This window comes from Ambystoma mexicanum, chromosome 14 (assembly GCF_040938575.1).
Source record: "Ambystoma mexicanum isolate Mex_15411 chromosome 14, UKY_AmexF1_1, whole genome shotgun sequence".
Taxonomy (NCBI): domain Eukaryota; kingdom Metazoa; phylum Chordata; class Amphibia; order Caudata; family Ambystomatidae; genus Ambystoma; species Ambystoma mexicanum.
The window spans coordinates 401370670-401386022 of NC_090940.1; the positions used below are offsets into that span (position 1 = coordinate 401370670).

At 47.5% G+C, this 15353-nt stretch overlaps 1 protein-coding gene across 1 annotated transcript in view; it reads left to right on the top strand.

The window, feature by feature from the left end:
- The first annotated feature begins 468 nt into the window (after positions 1 to 468).
- LOC138526823 (uncharacterized) overlaps positions 469 to 15353 on the top strand; it is a 159252-nt gene continuing 144367 nt past the window's right edge. Inside the window, exon 1 of the mRNA XM_069637530.1 lies at positions 469 to 663. Within this exon, the coding sequence (XP_069493631.1) occupies positions 520 to 663 (144 nt within the window). The 5' untranslated portion in view covers positions 469 to 519. The remainder of the gene's footprint in view (positions 664 to 15353) is intronic.

Below are 15353 nucleotides of genomic sequence, written 5' to 3' on the forward strand. Positions count from 1 at the left end.
CAGGGGGGGCAAACTGCCCTGGGCCTCGCCCTCAGGGGGGGCCTCGCGCCCTTGTCACCCATATCAAGAAGCTCAGTCAGTGGTATTTACTTTTTTGTTCAGAGGTGGCACAGATGAAAATGATCACAAACCCCAGGGCCCAGCCAAACTGAGAGCGTGAGCCCCGGCCGGGCCTTACATTCAGTGACTCTGCTTCCACTCGTCCTTTCGTGACGAAAATGTCTGTTTGTATATGCAGTGGCCTGGAGAAACGCTGCTGCCTAGGCAGGGCCCAGGGCTAGAATGTTTTGGAAATTACATCGTCAGTTTCATTTCCCCATGGAGATTCTCTGGAGCTGTGAAAGAAGGCAGGTGCAAGGAGCTCCGAGAGATCGGTCATGACGAATCCCCCATGTGCTTATTGTAGCGAATTTTGCCCAGAGGGCTCGGCCCTTCAGTGCAGCCATGACTTAATATATTGCTGCAGTGCACAGTCGGTGGCTATTTCCAGAAAAGAGAGCTGATTTCAGAACTCCAGCAATGGAGAGTGTTGCGAGGGAAGAGGCGGCTGGACTGAAGGGGTTAAGAGGGACACGAGAGAGACAGAGAGAGAAATTAACAGAGAGGTCATCAGATGGCGATGAAGTGAGATTTGGGGATGGAAACCTAAGGCACGCAGCAAAGGTGAAGGTATCAGCTCGGCTCGGCCTCGGGTGGGCCTTGCAGGGTTATGTGCATGTTGTGTGGAATACGATCTCACCTTCCGATTGTGCGACTGTAAGTAATTTTGTCTTAACATTAGTTTACTCCAAGCAGTGTGTCAGTTTCAAAAGACTACACAACTCCAAATTACCTAGGGCAAAGAGCCGTCTCTCACCCCACCCCGACCTCCACCATTCCTGAGTGCCTGGACTGGCCTTGTACTGTGCTTTGACTCCTCGGCGACATCAGTGCACCCTGTTTGCATGCACTCATTTGCACAGCTGGATGAGCTTTCCAGGTTCACCTTCATTTAAATTACATTATATACCATCAGGAGTAAAACACAGGAAACAGCTCAGGTATGTGTGAGGGCATAGAATGCAGAAAAGACAGTGAAATGAAAATGGTATAATGAGGGGGCATAGAGTGGATGAAGGTTGTGTGGGGGGAAATGGGGAAAAGACAGCGAGTGAAGTGAAATGAGGAGGAAGGTAACCGGTGATGTAGGAAGGAGAGGTGGAGAAAGACCATTGAAAAAGAAATGGTGAGGAGGGGGGGCAGGAGGTAACAACAGTGGGACAGAGATGGAGATTAACAGGAAGGGGGTGTTAAAGATTGGGCGCAAAGGGAAGAGAAGTCCAATGAGCTCAAATAATGTTAATCTTCTTCACAAATGTTTTCACATTTGCAATTGGTGACCAAAGCCGGAAGCACCCACCACAGTCCACACCACACTTGCTTTATCTGGTTAACATCTTTGTGGTTCTCTGGCCTGCGCCTCTTTGATTAAAAAGCAGGACCAGAGCAGTACAGCGCCTAGAGGCAATTCAGGTTACAAAAGTGCTTTGTGTGCTCACTCTCTCACATGAGGGAAATGTACATAATGGGCTGAAGGATACATTGCAGAGGAATCATTTTTCAGGCTAAATTGTGTGTTACTCAGATGTACTGATTTAGAAAAGTCCAGCATTTGAACTGAGCCTTAGTAGTGTTCCAAACTGTGAGTGACAGTCTCTTAATCCGGCTGTGGTCCTGTTGCATAGTTTAGACTTGGGACTTTATGGAAATGTACCAAAGGCCCAGGCAACCTTCAAGGGCAGAGGCCCATAGTTCCTGTTCTCTGCTTTCTTTATTCGAATCAAGGAGCTACAGCACCTTCAATACTGCTTTCAAAGTCTTGGGTAAAAGGGCTGGAATTATTTTGCCAACTCCAAGTGGCCCATTTTCTGTGTCATTGCCTTCGGGGTGACACATTTTTGCATTGCATAAAGTGCCTTACTGCCCAGACTTCAAAGCACTCTCTCTTCATACAGGAGAGACGCTTAATTTGATCATATGTCGCCATAGCACCTTACTGTATGCATGTATCAGTCAGTTGGCATAACATCTATGCAGTTAGGCCTCCATAATTAAACTGCTGCCTGTGTACTGCTGGTGGCTTGGCACCAGTTAGATTGTTGTGTGTGCTACCTACCAAACTCACTGTAAATGATATGGCTTTTACCAATGTTTATCACATATTGTGTGGCAAAATACATTATTTAAAATCATTGTTTAAAAAAATGTTTTTGTGTGACCCACCAGAATTCTCAAGGGCAGGCTGGGAACCTGTGCTAATTTCCACTAATTTGGGGGCTATGTTAACCCTCCCCTTCAGTGAAATAATGGTTGCATTGAAGTAATTGATTGTGAGACCAAACCTGAAAAGAGCAGCATACCAAAATGTCCCATCATTGGACACTTGTGAGTTGTGAATGTTACAATCCTCCTCCAGGAAAATTAAGCCAACCACTGTTGTATTAGAGTAAAGATAGGGAGGAATGGCATATGAGGTGAGGGGCAGTCTGTAGGTGCTGTTCGGTAGGTTATGTGCTCACCCATTGACTGCCCATGGCCATGCTAATCCCTATGGCCATTCCTGCCCCTCCCCACCCAAAACACCTCTTAATGGGAAATATTTGAGCTAGCTTTATCAAGTCTTACCATCTATGCACTCAAGTGCCCTCCAGTGTTTTTTCAAAGCAGTCTTCTAAAGGTTAATGGCTCAATTGGAGTTGTAAACGTACTACTCGTGTCATACAACATGTCTTACCAGGCCTGCTTTCAGCCACTCGAGTTCTAAGTACTCTGTGTTTCCTTCACTGAAATCCTGTTAAAACCAACCATTGGCAAAGTCAAAAGGGTTTGGCTTGTGTCTAGGTATTACGCTTTTGCCAGGCACTGCTATTAGATGCCCAGGACACTCACACCATTTTGCGCATGCTACTATCAATGGCCAGTTAATACCATTATGGCTGTGCCTGGCAAGTGCTTTCCCATGCCTACACAAAAGCCCAAACTTTTGGCAATTGTGTCCATATTGTGAACTTCAAAGTGCATCATGACCTGGGTCCTGCTTCCGGGTGCTTAGTCCCTTAACATTAACCAGCCCCGCCCGCTATGATACAAAAATAAGGCTGGAATATTCAGCATAGAAAAATGGCTTTGCTTTGCTGTAGTTGATTTGCAGTCATGGCCAAGTGCAAACAAGAAAGGGGCCTCACCAAAGTGTTTGCCCCGGGCCTCACATCACCCTGTGACAGCCCTGCTCACATGAGGGAAATGTACATAATGGGCTGAAGGATACATTGCAGAGGAATCATTTTTCAGGCTAAATTGTGTGTTACTCAGATGTACTGATTTAGAAAAGTCCAGCATTTGAACTGAGCCTTAGTAGTGTTCCAAACTGTGAGTGACAGTCTCTTAATCCGGCTGTGGTCCTGTTGCATAGTTTAGACTTGGGACTTTATGGAAATGTACCAAAGGCCCAGGCAACCTTCAAGGGCAGAGGCCCATAGTTCCTGTTCTCTGCTTTCTTTATTCGAATCAAGGAGCTACAGCACCTTCAATACTGCTTTCAAAGTCTTGGGTAAAAGGGCTGGAATTATTTTGCCAACTCCAAGTGGCCCATTTTCTGTGTCATTGCCTTCGGGGTGACACATTTTTGCATTGCATAAAGTGCCTTACTGCCCAGACTTCAAAGCACTCTCTCTTCATACAGGAGAGACGCTTAATTTGATCATATGTCGCCATAGCACCTTACTGTATGCATGTATCAGTCAGTTGGCATAACATCTATGCAGTTAGGCCTCCATAATTAAACTGCTGCCTGTGTACTGCTGGTGGCTTGGCACCAGTTAGATTGTTGTGTGTGCTACCTACCAAACTCACTGTAAATGATATGGCTTTTACCAATGTTTATCACATATTGTGTGGCAAAATACATTATTTAAAATCATTGTTTAAAAAAATGTTTTTGTGTGACCCACCAGAATTCTCAAGGGCAGGCTGGGAACCTGTGCTAATTTCCACTAATTTGGGGGCTATGTTAACCCTCCCCTTCAGTGAAATAATGGTTGCATTGAAGTAATTGATTGTGAGACCAAACCTGAAAAGAGCAGCATACCAAAATGTCCCATCATTGGACACTTGTGAGTTGTGAATGTTACAATCCTCCTCCAGGAAAATTAAGCCAACCACTGTTGTATTAGAGTAAAGATAGGGAGGAATGGCATATGAGGTGAGGGGCAGTCTGTAGGTGCTGTTCGGTAGGTTATGTGCTCACCCATTGACTGCCCATGGCCATGCTAATCCCTATGGCCATTCCTGCCCCTCCCCACCCAAAACACCTCTTAATGGGAACTATTTGAGCTAGCTTTATCAAGTCTTACCATCTATGCACTCAAGTGCCCTCCAGTGTTTTTTCAAAGCAGTCTTCTAAAGGTTAATGGCTCAATTGGAGTTGTAAACGTACTACTCGTGTCATACAACATGTCTTACCAGGCCTGCTTTCAGCCACTCGAGTTCTAAGTACTCTGTGTTTCCTTCACTGAAATCCTGTTAAAACCAACCATTGGCAAAGTCAAAAGGGTTTGGCTTGTGTCTAGGTATTACGCTTTTGCCAGGCACTGCTATTAGATGCCCAGGACACTCACACCATTTTGCGCATGCTACTATCAATGGCCAGTTAATACCATTATGGCTGTGCCTGGCAAGTGCTTTCCCATGCCTACACAAAAGCCCAAACTTTTGGCAATTGTGTCCATATTGTGAACTTCAAAGTGCATCATGACCTGGGTCCTGCTTCCGGGTGCTTAGTCCCTTAACATTAACCAGCCCCGCCCGCTATGATACAAAAATAAGGCTGGAATATTCAGCATAGAAAAATGGCTTTGCTTTGCTGTAGTTGATTTGCAGTCATGGCCAAGTGCAAACAAGAAAGGGGCCTCACCAAAGTGTTTGCCCCGGGCCTCACATCACCCTGTGACAGCCCTGCATACTGGGGAGGATTATTGGACGGGACCTAAACTCTGCAACGTTTTACATGAGAAACTAATGAACTGAGTCATCTTTTATATGGCGCTTAATGCCGGGGGCCAGTCTCTAAGCGCGGCTTACATGTGATGTTTTAAGAAACACATTCTGCAGTTTTACTCTAACATCCTAATTCCATGCCATCGCAAGGGCCCACCCCTCTCTCTCCCTCCCACCCATGACACACACAGGCTTCCCTAATATGCGTTCCACATTTCACCCCAACAGCCGGCCACTTTCTTCTGCTTCTTGGCTTTTTCATGAAGCACTTGTGTTGTGCACAGTGTTGTAAATGCACTCTGCTTTATCGTCCCCATGATATATTACAATACACCCTTGTCTTTTCTGTTCTCCAGTTGCTTTCCGCTACTTTTAACACTTCTAAATCTGTCAATTCTTGAAATAATGTAGCTCTTGGAACCCCTACACTCTTCACACCCCATACTGTAAATCCGCAACGTATCATATGTTCCACAGTAGGTGGAATTTCCGCCCGGGTGACATCCGTGTAATGTACGGGTCAGTTTCGCTGTCACTCTCTTGTCTCCATGGAAACGCTAGCAGCGATACTGGCATTGCTGATAAGTCGGAATGTTTTGGAGGAAAGAACTACTCACCTCAGACTCCCCCCTCCCCCCCCGCCCCTCGCGCCTCTCTGCGCGGACCTGCAGAATGCAGCGGGGAATGCACCCCAACCCACCTTCCACTTGCATGCTGTTGTTTTTTAATACAAGATGGACTTTCACGAAAATGAGAGCCTTTGCACGATATTTCTGCAATGCAATCAGCATTCACACCTGGAAGCCTGCGCCTGCTTTGAACGGCCACGGAGCGCCCCCACGCAGGCGCCCCCGCAGGCACTAATGTCCTAGAATGCAAGTAATTACATCACCCTGTGACTGCCCTGCATACTGGGGAGGATTATTGGACGGGACCTAAACTCTGCAAAGTGCTGAGGGATTTACATGAGAAACTAATGAACTGAGTCATCTTTTATACTGCGCTTAATGCCGGGGGCCAGTCTCTAAGCGCGGCTTACATGTGATGTTTTAAGAAACACATTCTGCAGTTTTACTCTAACATCCTAATTCCATGCCATCGCAAGGGCACCCCCCCCCCTCTCTCCCTCCCACCCATGACACACACAGGCTTCCCTAATATGCGTTCCACATTTCACCCCAACAGTCGGCCACTTTCTTCTGCTTCTTGGCGTTTTCATGAAGCACTTGTGTTGTGCACAGTGTTGTAAATGCACTCTGCTGTATCGTCCCCATGATATATTACAATACACCCTTGTCTTTTCTGTTCTGTTTGAGAACCAAGAGGGCTCAGCCATAACTTTTGTATATGGGGGTACAGCCAGGTGCAGGCAGCACACACTTGTCAAATTGTCAAACAGAGAGCACGTGTTGGCAGTCAGAGAACACTCTGGCAATTTGCCCCAGTGTTGCTCTGAATAGCACGTGTCTGAGGATCCCTTGCCAGACAGACACCCCACCAGACACCGGGGGCCTGTGCACGAATGATAGTGACCGCAGATAGAATGCCAGGTGCGGCGACTCTTTGCAGTGTTGATGGAGTGAGTTTTACTAGAGAGGCGTAGTAGGTGTTTACCACTCGTTCAAGCCCATTCACACATATTTTGAAGGCGTAAAAAATCTAATATGCAGGTGTAAAATACGCACGAATCCCAAAACGGGAACCCCCATGTGCGCACGTGTAATTCCCGAGTGGGTAATGGATATATACATGTGTGCATAACGCTTTGGCCTCTTCCATCTCGATTTCCATAAGGACTATAAGGGGAAGGATTGGGGGGTGGGCAATGCACATGGAAGTGGACACCCGCGCATCACTTACAGGACCAGTCCCCAGTATTCTCATCTCCGCTTCCAGCACTTGCCTACTGCACAAATGACTACTAGCAGGTGATCGTGTTTCCCCCACGTCCACTTCGCGTCCATAGGATGAGTTCTGCAGGCTGCTCCCCCCCCCCCCCCCCGCGCAGCCAAGGTGCACCAAACACCACGGACCGGCAGAGGCACTCTCCATAATTCGGTCTTCATTTCAAAGTATACGCCCGAGTTCCAGGTGATCAATGCTCCTGGACACACACGCTTCTCTGTTATTTAATCTATTTAATTGTGACTTGTGCAGCGCGTTTGCAGGAGGGGCTCCTTGCTGTGGGCCTCATTATGAGCATGGTGGTGCGGTAAAAACGAGGTGGTAGTGGAATTACTGCCACTTTTATTGGGTATCCAGTGATATTACCGAATAGGAAATAGCGAGAAAAAAAAACTATGAACCATTATTACCGAAAAATACCACATTTGTATTAAATATATGTATATGGAGGGTGGGGAAGGGGTTAAAACGGGTGGGGAGGGGTTTGGGGTGGGTTATAAACAAAGGGAAACAGGGGGAGGGAAGCCCCCAAATTTAAAAAAGCAGTATTTTTTCAGTAGAAATGTTTAGTTCAAAATGTTTTCGTTATTTTTTAATTCGTCAATACAACATGGAACGCTTTTATTGCATCGCCATACTATGTTAAATGTTAAATGTTAAAGGTATTTGTACCGCGCACCGTCACCAACGGAATCGGTCCCCAGGCGCTCAGGCGGATCTGCAAACGATAAAGGTGGGATGGGTTAGTAGGTTGAAGAAGGGAGTAGGATAGTGAGAGAAGTGATGTGCTGTTGGCAGCTTCAACTCAGTATACACCGGGTGCTGAGCTTTGGTGCAGGTATCGGATTGGAGTCAGTCCATGTGTGCTGTTGTTCCGGTTTATGTGTTGTTGCAGTGTTGTGAAGTGCGTGCGGTTTGTTGTGCGAGAGATGGTTGTGTGAGTTTTTGAGTGAGATAAGTATGCAGAGTTTGAGCTTATTAGTTAGTGGGTTACCTGACCTTTACCAATGCTAGTACTCGCGGTTCTGGAGAGAGTGGCACCTGTTGGCCCTCGCATTCCCATCTAGGCGCGGCGCAGGCCAATGATTGGGGCTCCATACTGGTGTGATCATGCCAACATTCACACTTTTATCTGGTCGCGGCGCAGGCTAGTGTTTAGAGATCGGTCCAGGAGTGGGCAAGCTAGCGTTCACAACTCCATCCGAACGCCACGTAGGTTGGTGTTCACGGCTTTGATTGTGGCATAAGCTAGCATTCACGTTTCCTAGGCGCGGGCGTGTTATCCTTCGAACAGTCCTATCCACATGCGACGCAGGCCAACGTCTATCTAGATGCGTCTGCCAGTCTGGCTGTGTTCGTCCGGTGCGTAAGAGCGGGAGAGTGTAGGTCTAGGTTTCGTCTGGGTCTAGTTAGGTGGTCAGTCTCTGTAGCCTTCCTTTGCGGCTGTCTTCCATGATGTCTTATGCTCTGTCGAGTGGCTGGTTCTTTGGCTTGAGCGTTTGTTCAATTTGAGAGTGGCCGAAGTTGGGGCTATTTTCATCATTTTTTTAGTGTATGGGCATTCCGGTGCGTCTCCGTAGTGGTTACGCTTTGAAGAGCCATGATTTGAGGAGTTTCCTGAATGCTAGGTGGTTTGTTGTATTCCGTATATTCTTAGGTAGGTCGTTCCAAGTTTTGGGTGCCTGGTGAGAGAAAGACGATCCTCCAAATTTTTTCCTGTTGTAGGGTTTTGGTTCCAGGCGTATGTCTATGCTTGATCTTAGTGTTCTTGTCTGAATTTCAGGTTGGTTTTGTGGTTTACTGAAAGTCGTAGTATTAGGGATTTGCATTGGTCGATGTTTAGTGGGTCTTCCATTTTGATGGTCAGTTGTTCCTTGTGGATGATCGCTAGTCCCCCCCCTCTTTTGGATTTCCTGTTTGTTTGGATGCATTTGAAGTCTTCGGGCAGGCAGTTGTTGAGGGTGATCTTGTAGTTGTCGTCTAGCCATGTTTCGGTTACAAATAGGATGTCTATGCCTCCTTCTGACAGCAGGTTGTATATTTCAGTTGAGTGTTTGGCCATTGACTTTTGCGTTTATTAGGTTACAGTGGATTCTCTGGGTGAGGTTCTGTTTTGAGGTTATATGTTGTTCGATTCTGTAATTGTATGTTCGTGGAGTTTCTGCATTGATGTTGGTAGGATGAAGAACGGCGGCTCTATGAGCTTAAAGTTCAAGGGAAGCAAATACCTCCATCCTTTGTCTGGATGTTTCCCCTCCACTTTAATTACTGCTGGCTGAATTACCACCAGACCGCGATTCCCCCAAACCAGGTAGAAGCCTGTGGGAATCACACCACATGTGAATCTGGAGGATGGACCTTCTGTTCTGAGGCGGTGGCCTGGCGGTAGCAGACACGGACGGACTGGGCCATGAAATTGTCTCGGACACCCATGAAAAGTGTCCCACAGTTGCAAATGGCTATTAATTCCTTTTATGACACTGTTTGAATAGTAACCAAGGGGGAGTTTTTTGATAAAATGTTAGGCAAATTGTGCATTTTGAAGAAAATGTATTCAGCAACACTTGTCAGAAAAATTTGCTGTATAGTGAAGTAACTCATCAGACTGGCCCACATTGGCCAAAAGAGTGGCCCACTTTGACCCAAAAAACGGGCCCACACCAGCATTTTGTGTAGTCCGAGCCTGGTAGCAGATAATGAGTACAGCAGTATTTCCTCTGCAAATACCACCATACCGGTAAAGGAGCCCAGTTTCTCCACAGCTTTAATGGCAGGCTCCCTCTATGTTCCTTTTTAGTTTTGGCTATAAAGTGGCTCTATCAGTGCTGCCAACAAGCCAGCACTATTGGCATGGGAAGAGAAGATAGGACGTTAAATGTCAGGAGGACACACAGACTCTATGCGTCCTTTGTATTTTTCACCCACTCTTTGGATTACCCATGACTAGTCCCCAAAGCCATTCCCACCCACCACTGCCTCTTCCACCTAAACCTAAACCACCCCACTGGATCTCTTTGTACGCTCTGTGCTTTTAAGGGTATACCAATGTTATTTATGAGCAGTCTTCTAGAAGTGAATGGCTTAAGTGCATCTGTAAACAAGCTCCTGGTGTAATACAAATATCTTAACCAAGCGTACCTTCAGCCACTTGATTTACAAGCAATATGTGTGGCCTTGCATCTGTTTCTTGCAGTGAATTCCGATCTGAAAACAAACATTGGCAAAGTTTAACAGTTTTGGCTAGTGTATTAGCATTAGGTAGGCATTTGCCAGACATGCCATAACATTCCAAGTACTCACAGTATCTTCTGTCTCTTGTCATCTTGTGGGCAGCTAGTGCCATTATGGCAGTGCCTTGGCTTTTCACATGATTGCACTCTTTGCCAATTATTGTGACAGGCGTGAAAGACAGTGCTGCATTAGACAGGCGGATGGACACTGCTCCCCAATTCTTGCAGGGCTCCCCTAATCCTTTTAGTGTAGGGAGCATCAGGAAGCCTTGGGACCTTCCAGCAGAGATCCCCAGGATTCAGGATGCCCCCCCCTCCCTTTGCACATCTATGCCTTGTGTGTGTCAGGGTTTTCTCCATCCTCGGGCGTCCTGCTGTATCCTCTGTACCACCCAAGAGTAGAAAGGTTCTTCCCCATTGCCCTCCACAAGTGCAGGCGGGACTCGCAGCAGAAAATGCCTAAGCAAGGGGGGTGCTGGGAATGTCTCTCTTCCAGACTATATCCTCGGTTATAGTCTCAACAAGAGTCTTTAGCTCACCTTCCTTTCACAGAAGAGACATTTCCACTACGTACCAGTTTTTGTCCTGCCCAAGGGCAATCCATTACCGAAATGCCAGGCAATTCCCTTCTGAACAAGAGTACCAACAGCAAACCCAGACACATGTTTGTTTCGGCCGGGCTAGGCCTGGTCAGTGAGGTGGAGCTATGCCTCTCTAAGAACAGCGAGCAAGGGTACCACGTCTGGATTACCCTAGTAACTTAGGGTGAAAACCCAAAGGTACTCAATATGTAAAAACACGGGGGGTTCTGGGAGTTTCTCTACTACCAGCCTACATCCCGGGTTAGAGTCTCAACCAGAGTCTTTAGCTCACCATCCTTTCACAGAAGAGAAAAGTTCACTACATATCAGTCTTTGTCCTGCTCAAGGGCAGTCCATCACTGAAATGCCAGCAATTCTCTTCTGAATAAGAGTACCAACAGCAACCCCAGACACGTGTTTCGGCCGGGCTAGGCCTTGTCAGTGAGGTGGAGCTGTGCCTCTCTAAGAACAGTGAGCAAGGGTTTCAAGTCTGGATTACCCTCGTAACTTAGGGTGGCAACGCCTGACATTGTGTAGAGCCTAAGTAGGGGCAGTAAGAGGGCAACCAAAAGTTTCAAGAGCCCATCTAAAGAGGCTCGAAGGAGGGTTTAAGGTGTGTAAAGCTTGGTCATGGGCATACATAGTACTGGCTAAGAGTACACAGATCAAGGCTGAAGATACACCCAGCATGGCAGGGATGAATGCATGCATAACCTGGCTGAGGATACACAGATCAAGGCTGAAGAAATGCACAGCATGGTATGGCTGAAGGCATGCATACTACTGGCTAAGGGTACACCGATCAAAACTGATGGTACACCCAGCATGGCAGGGCTAAAGGCATGCATAACCTGGCTGAGGATACACAGATCAAGGCTGAAGTTACACACAGCATGGCATGGCTGAAGGTGTGCATAGTACTTTCTGAGGGTACACACAGCAAGGTGAAGGTACACACATCATGGCCAAGGGCATGCATAGTACTGGCTGAGGGTACACAGAGAAAGGTGAATTACACACAGCATGGCATGGCTGAAGGCGTGCATAATACTCGCTGAGGGTTCACACAGCACGGCCGAGGGCATGCATAGTACTGGCTGAGGGTACAGATAGAAAGGTGATGGTATACATAGCTGGGCATGGCTGAAGGCATGCATAGTACTGGCTGAGGGTACACAGATCAAGGCTGAAGGTACACACAGCATGCCATGGCCGTATGCATGCATAGTACTCGATGAGGGTACAGAGAGAACAGTGATGGTACACACAACATGGCATGGTTTGAAGGCATGCATAGTACTGGCTGAGGGTACACAGAGCAAGGCTGAAGGTACACACTGCGTGGCATGGCTGAAGGCATGCATAGTACTGGCTGAGGGTACACAGAGGGTTCCTAGTGATTGCATCGACAGCCAAACCATCGACAACCATACCATTGACAAAAAGCATCTAAAAAAACCCATTGAATGCATGGTTCCCTCCCAACCCCCTTTTAAAACCATTAAAACACTTTTTTACTAAACGAAACCCTTTACCATTAAAAAAATGCATTCAGTGTTTTTTTTCCGATGCATTATTTTTATGGTATGGTCTGTCGATGCTTTGTATTTGATGCAATGACCGAATACCACACAGAGCAAGGCTGAAGGTACACACAGCATGGCATGGCTGAAGACATGCATAGTACTGGCTGAGGGTACACAGAGCAAGGCTGAAGGTACACACAGCATGGCATGGCTGAAGGTGTGCATAGTACTGGCTCAGGGTACACAGAGCAAGGCTGAAGGTACACACAGCATGGCATGGATGAGGACATGCATAGTACTGGCTGAGGGTACACAGAGCAAGGCTGAAGGTACACACTGCATGGCATGGCTGAAGGTGTGCATAGTACTGGCTGAGGGTACACAGAGCAAGGCTGAAGGTACACACAGCATGGCATGGCTGAAGACATGCATAGTACGGGCTAACGGTACACAGAGCAAGGCTGAAGGTACACACAGCATGGCATGGCTGAAGGTGTGCATAGTACTGGCTAAGGGTACACAGAGCAAGGCTGAAGGTACACACAGCATGGCATGGCTGAATACGTGCATAGGACTGGCTGAGGGTACACAGAGCAAGGCTGAAGGTACACACAGCATGGCATGGCTGAAGGTGTGCATAGTACTGGCTAAGGGTACACAGAGGGTTCCTAGTGATTGCATCGACAGCCAAACCATCGACAACCATACCATTGACAAAAAGCATCTAAAAAAACCCATTGAATGCATGGTTCCCTCCCAACCCCCTTTTAAAACCATTAAAACACTTTTTTACTAAACGAAACCCTTTACCATTAAAAAAATGCATTCAATGTTTTTTTTCCGATGCATTATTTTTATGGTATGGTCTGTCGATGCTTTGTATTTGATGCAATGACCGAATACCACACAGAGCAAGGCTGAAGGTACACACAGCATGGCATGGCTGAAAACATGCATAGTACTGGCTGAGGGTACACAGAGCAAGGCTGAAGGTACACACAGCATGGCATGGCTGAAGGTGTGCATAGTACTGGCTCAGGGTACACAGAGCAAGGCTGAAGGTACAGACAGCATGGCATGGCTGAAGGTGTGCATAGTACTGGCTGAGGGTACACAGAGCAAGGCTGAAGGTACACACAGCATGGCATGGCTGCAGACATGCATAGTACTGGCTAACGGTACACAGAGCAAGGCTGAAGGTACACACAGCATGGCATGGCTGAAGGTGTGCATAGTACTGGCTAAGGGTACACAGAGGAAGGCTGAAGGTACACACAGCATGGCATGGCTGAATACGTGCATAGTACTGGCTGAGGGTACACAGAGCAAGGCTGAAGGTACACACAGCATGGCATGGCTGAAGGTGTAAATAGTACTGGCTAAGGGTACACAGAGCAAGGCTGAAGGTACACACAGCATGGCATGGCTGAAGGTGTGCATAGTACTGGCTGAGGGTACACATAGGGTTCCTAGTGATTGCATCGACAGCCAAACCATCGACAACCATACCATTGACAAAAAGCATCTAAAAAAACCCATTGAATGCATGGTTCCCTCCCAACCCCCTTTTAAAACCATTAAAACACTTTTTTACTAAACGAAACCCTTTACCATTAAAAAAATGCATTCAATGTTTTTTTTCCGATGCATTATTTTTATGGTATGGTCTGTCGATGCTTTGTATTTGATGCAATGACCGAATACCACACAGAGCAAGGCTGAAGGTACACACAGCATGGCATGGCTGAAGACATGCATAGTACTGGCTCAGGGTACACAGAGCAAGGCTGAAGGTACACACAGCATGGCATGGCTGAAGGTGTGCATAGTACTGGCTCAGGGTACACAGAGCAAGGCTGAAGGTACACACAGCATGGCATGGCTGAAGGTGTGCATAGTACTGGCTGAGGGTACACAGAGCAAGGCTGAAGGTACACACAGCATGGCATGGATGAGGACATGCATAGTACTGGCTGAGGGTACACAGAGCAAGGCTGAAGGTACACACAGCATGGCATGGCTGAAGGTGTGCATAGTACTGGCTGAGGGTACACAGAGCAAGGCTGAAAGTACACACAGCATGGCATGGCTGAAGGTGTGCATAGTACTGGCTGAGGGTACACAGAGCAAGGCTGAAGGTACACACAGCATGGCATGGCTGAAGACATGCATAGTACTGGCTGAGGGTACACAGAGCAAGGCTGAAGGTACACACAGCATGGCATGGCTTAAGACGTGCATAGTACTGGCTGAGGGTACACAGAGCAAGGCTGAAGGTACACACAGCATGGCATGGCTGAAGACGTGCATAGTACTGGCTGAGGGTACACAGAGCAAGGCTGAAGGTACACACAGCATGGCATGGCTGAAGGTGTGCATGGTACTGGCTGAGGGTACACAGAGCAAGGCTGAAGGTACACACAGCATGGCATGGCTGAAGGTGTGCATAGTACTGGCTAAGGGTACACAGAGCAAAGCTGAAGGTACACACAGCATGGCATGGCTGAAGGTGTGCATAATACTGGCTGAGGGTACACAGAGCAAAGCTGAAGGTACACACAGCATGGCATGGCTGAAGGTGTGCATAGTACTGGCTGAGGGTACACAGAGCAAAGCTGAAGGTACACACAGCATGGCATGGCTGAAGGCGTGCATGGTACTGGCCGAGGGTACACAGAGCAAGGCTGAAGGTACACACAGCATGGCATGGCTGAAGACGTGCATGGTACTGGCTGAGGGTACACAGAGCAAAGCTGAAGGTACACACAGCATGGCATGGCTGAAGACATGCATAGTACTGGCTGAGGGTACACAGAGAAAGGCTGAAGGTACACACAGCATGGCATGGCTGAAGACATGCATAGTACTGGCTGAGGGTACACAGAGCAAGGCTGAAGGTACACACAGCATGGCATGGCTGAAGGTGTGCATAGTACTGGCTGAGGGTACACAGAGCAAGGCTGAAGGTACACACAGCATGGCATGGCTGAAGACATGCATAGTACTGGCTGAGGGTACACAGAGCAAGGCTGAGGGTACACACAGCATGGCATGGCTGAAGTTGTCCATAGTACTGG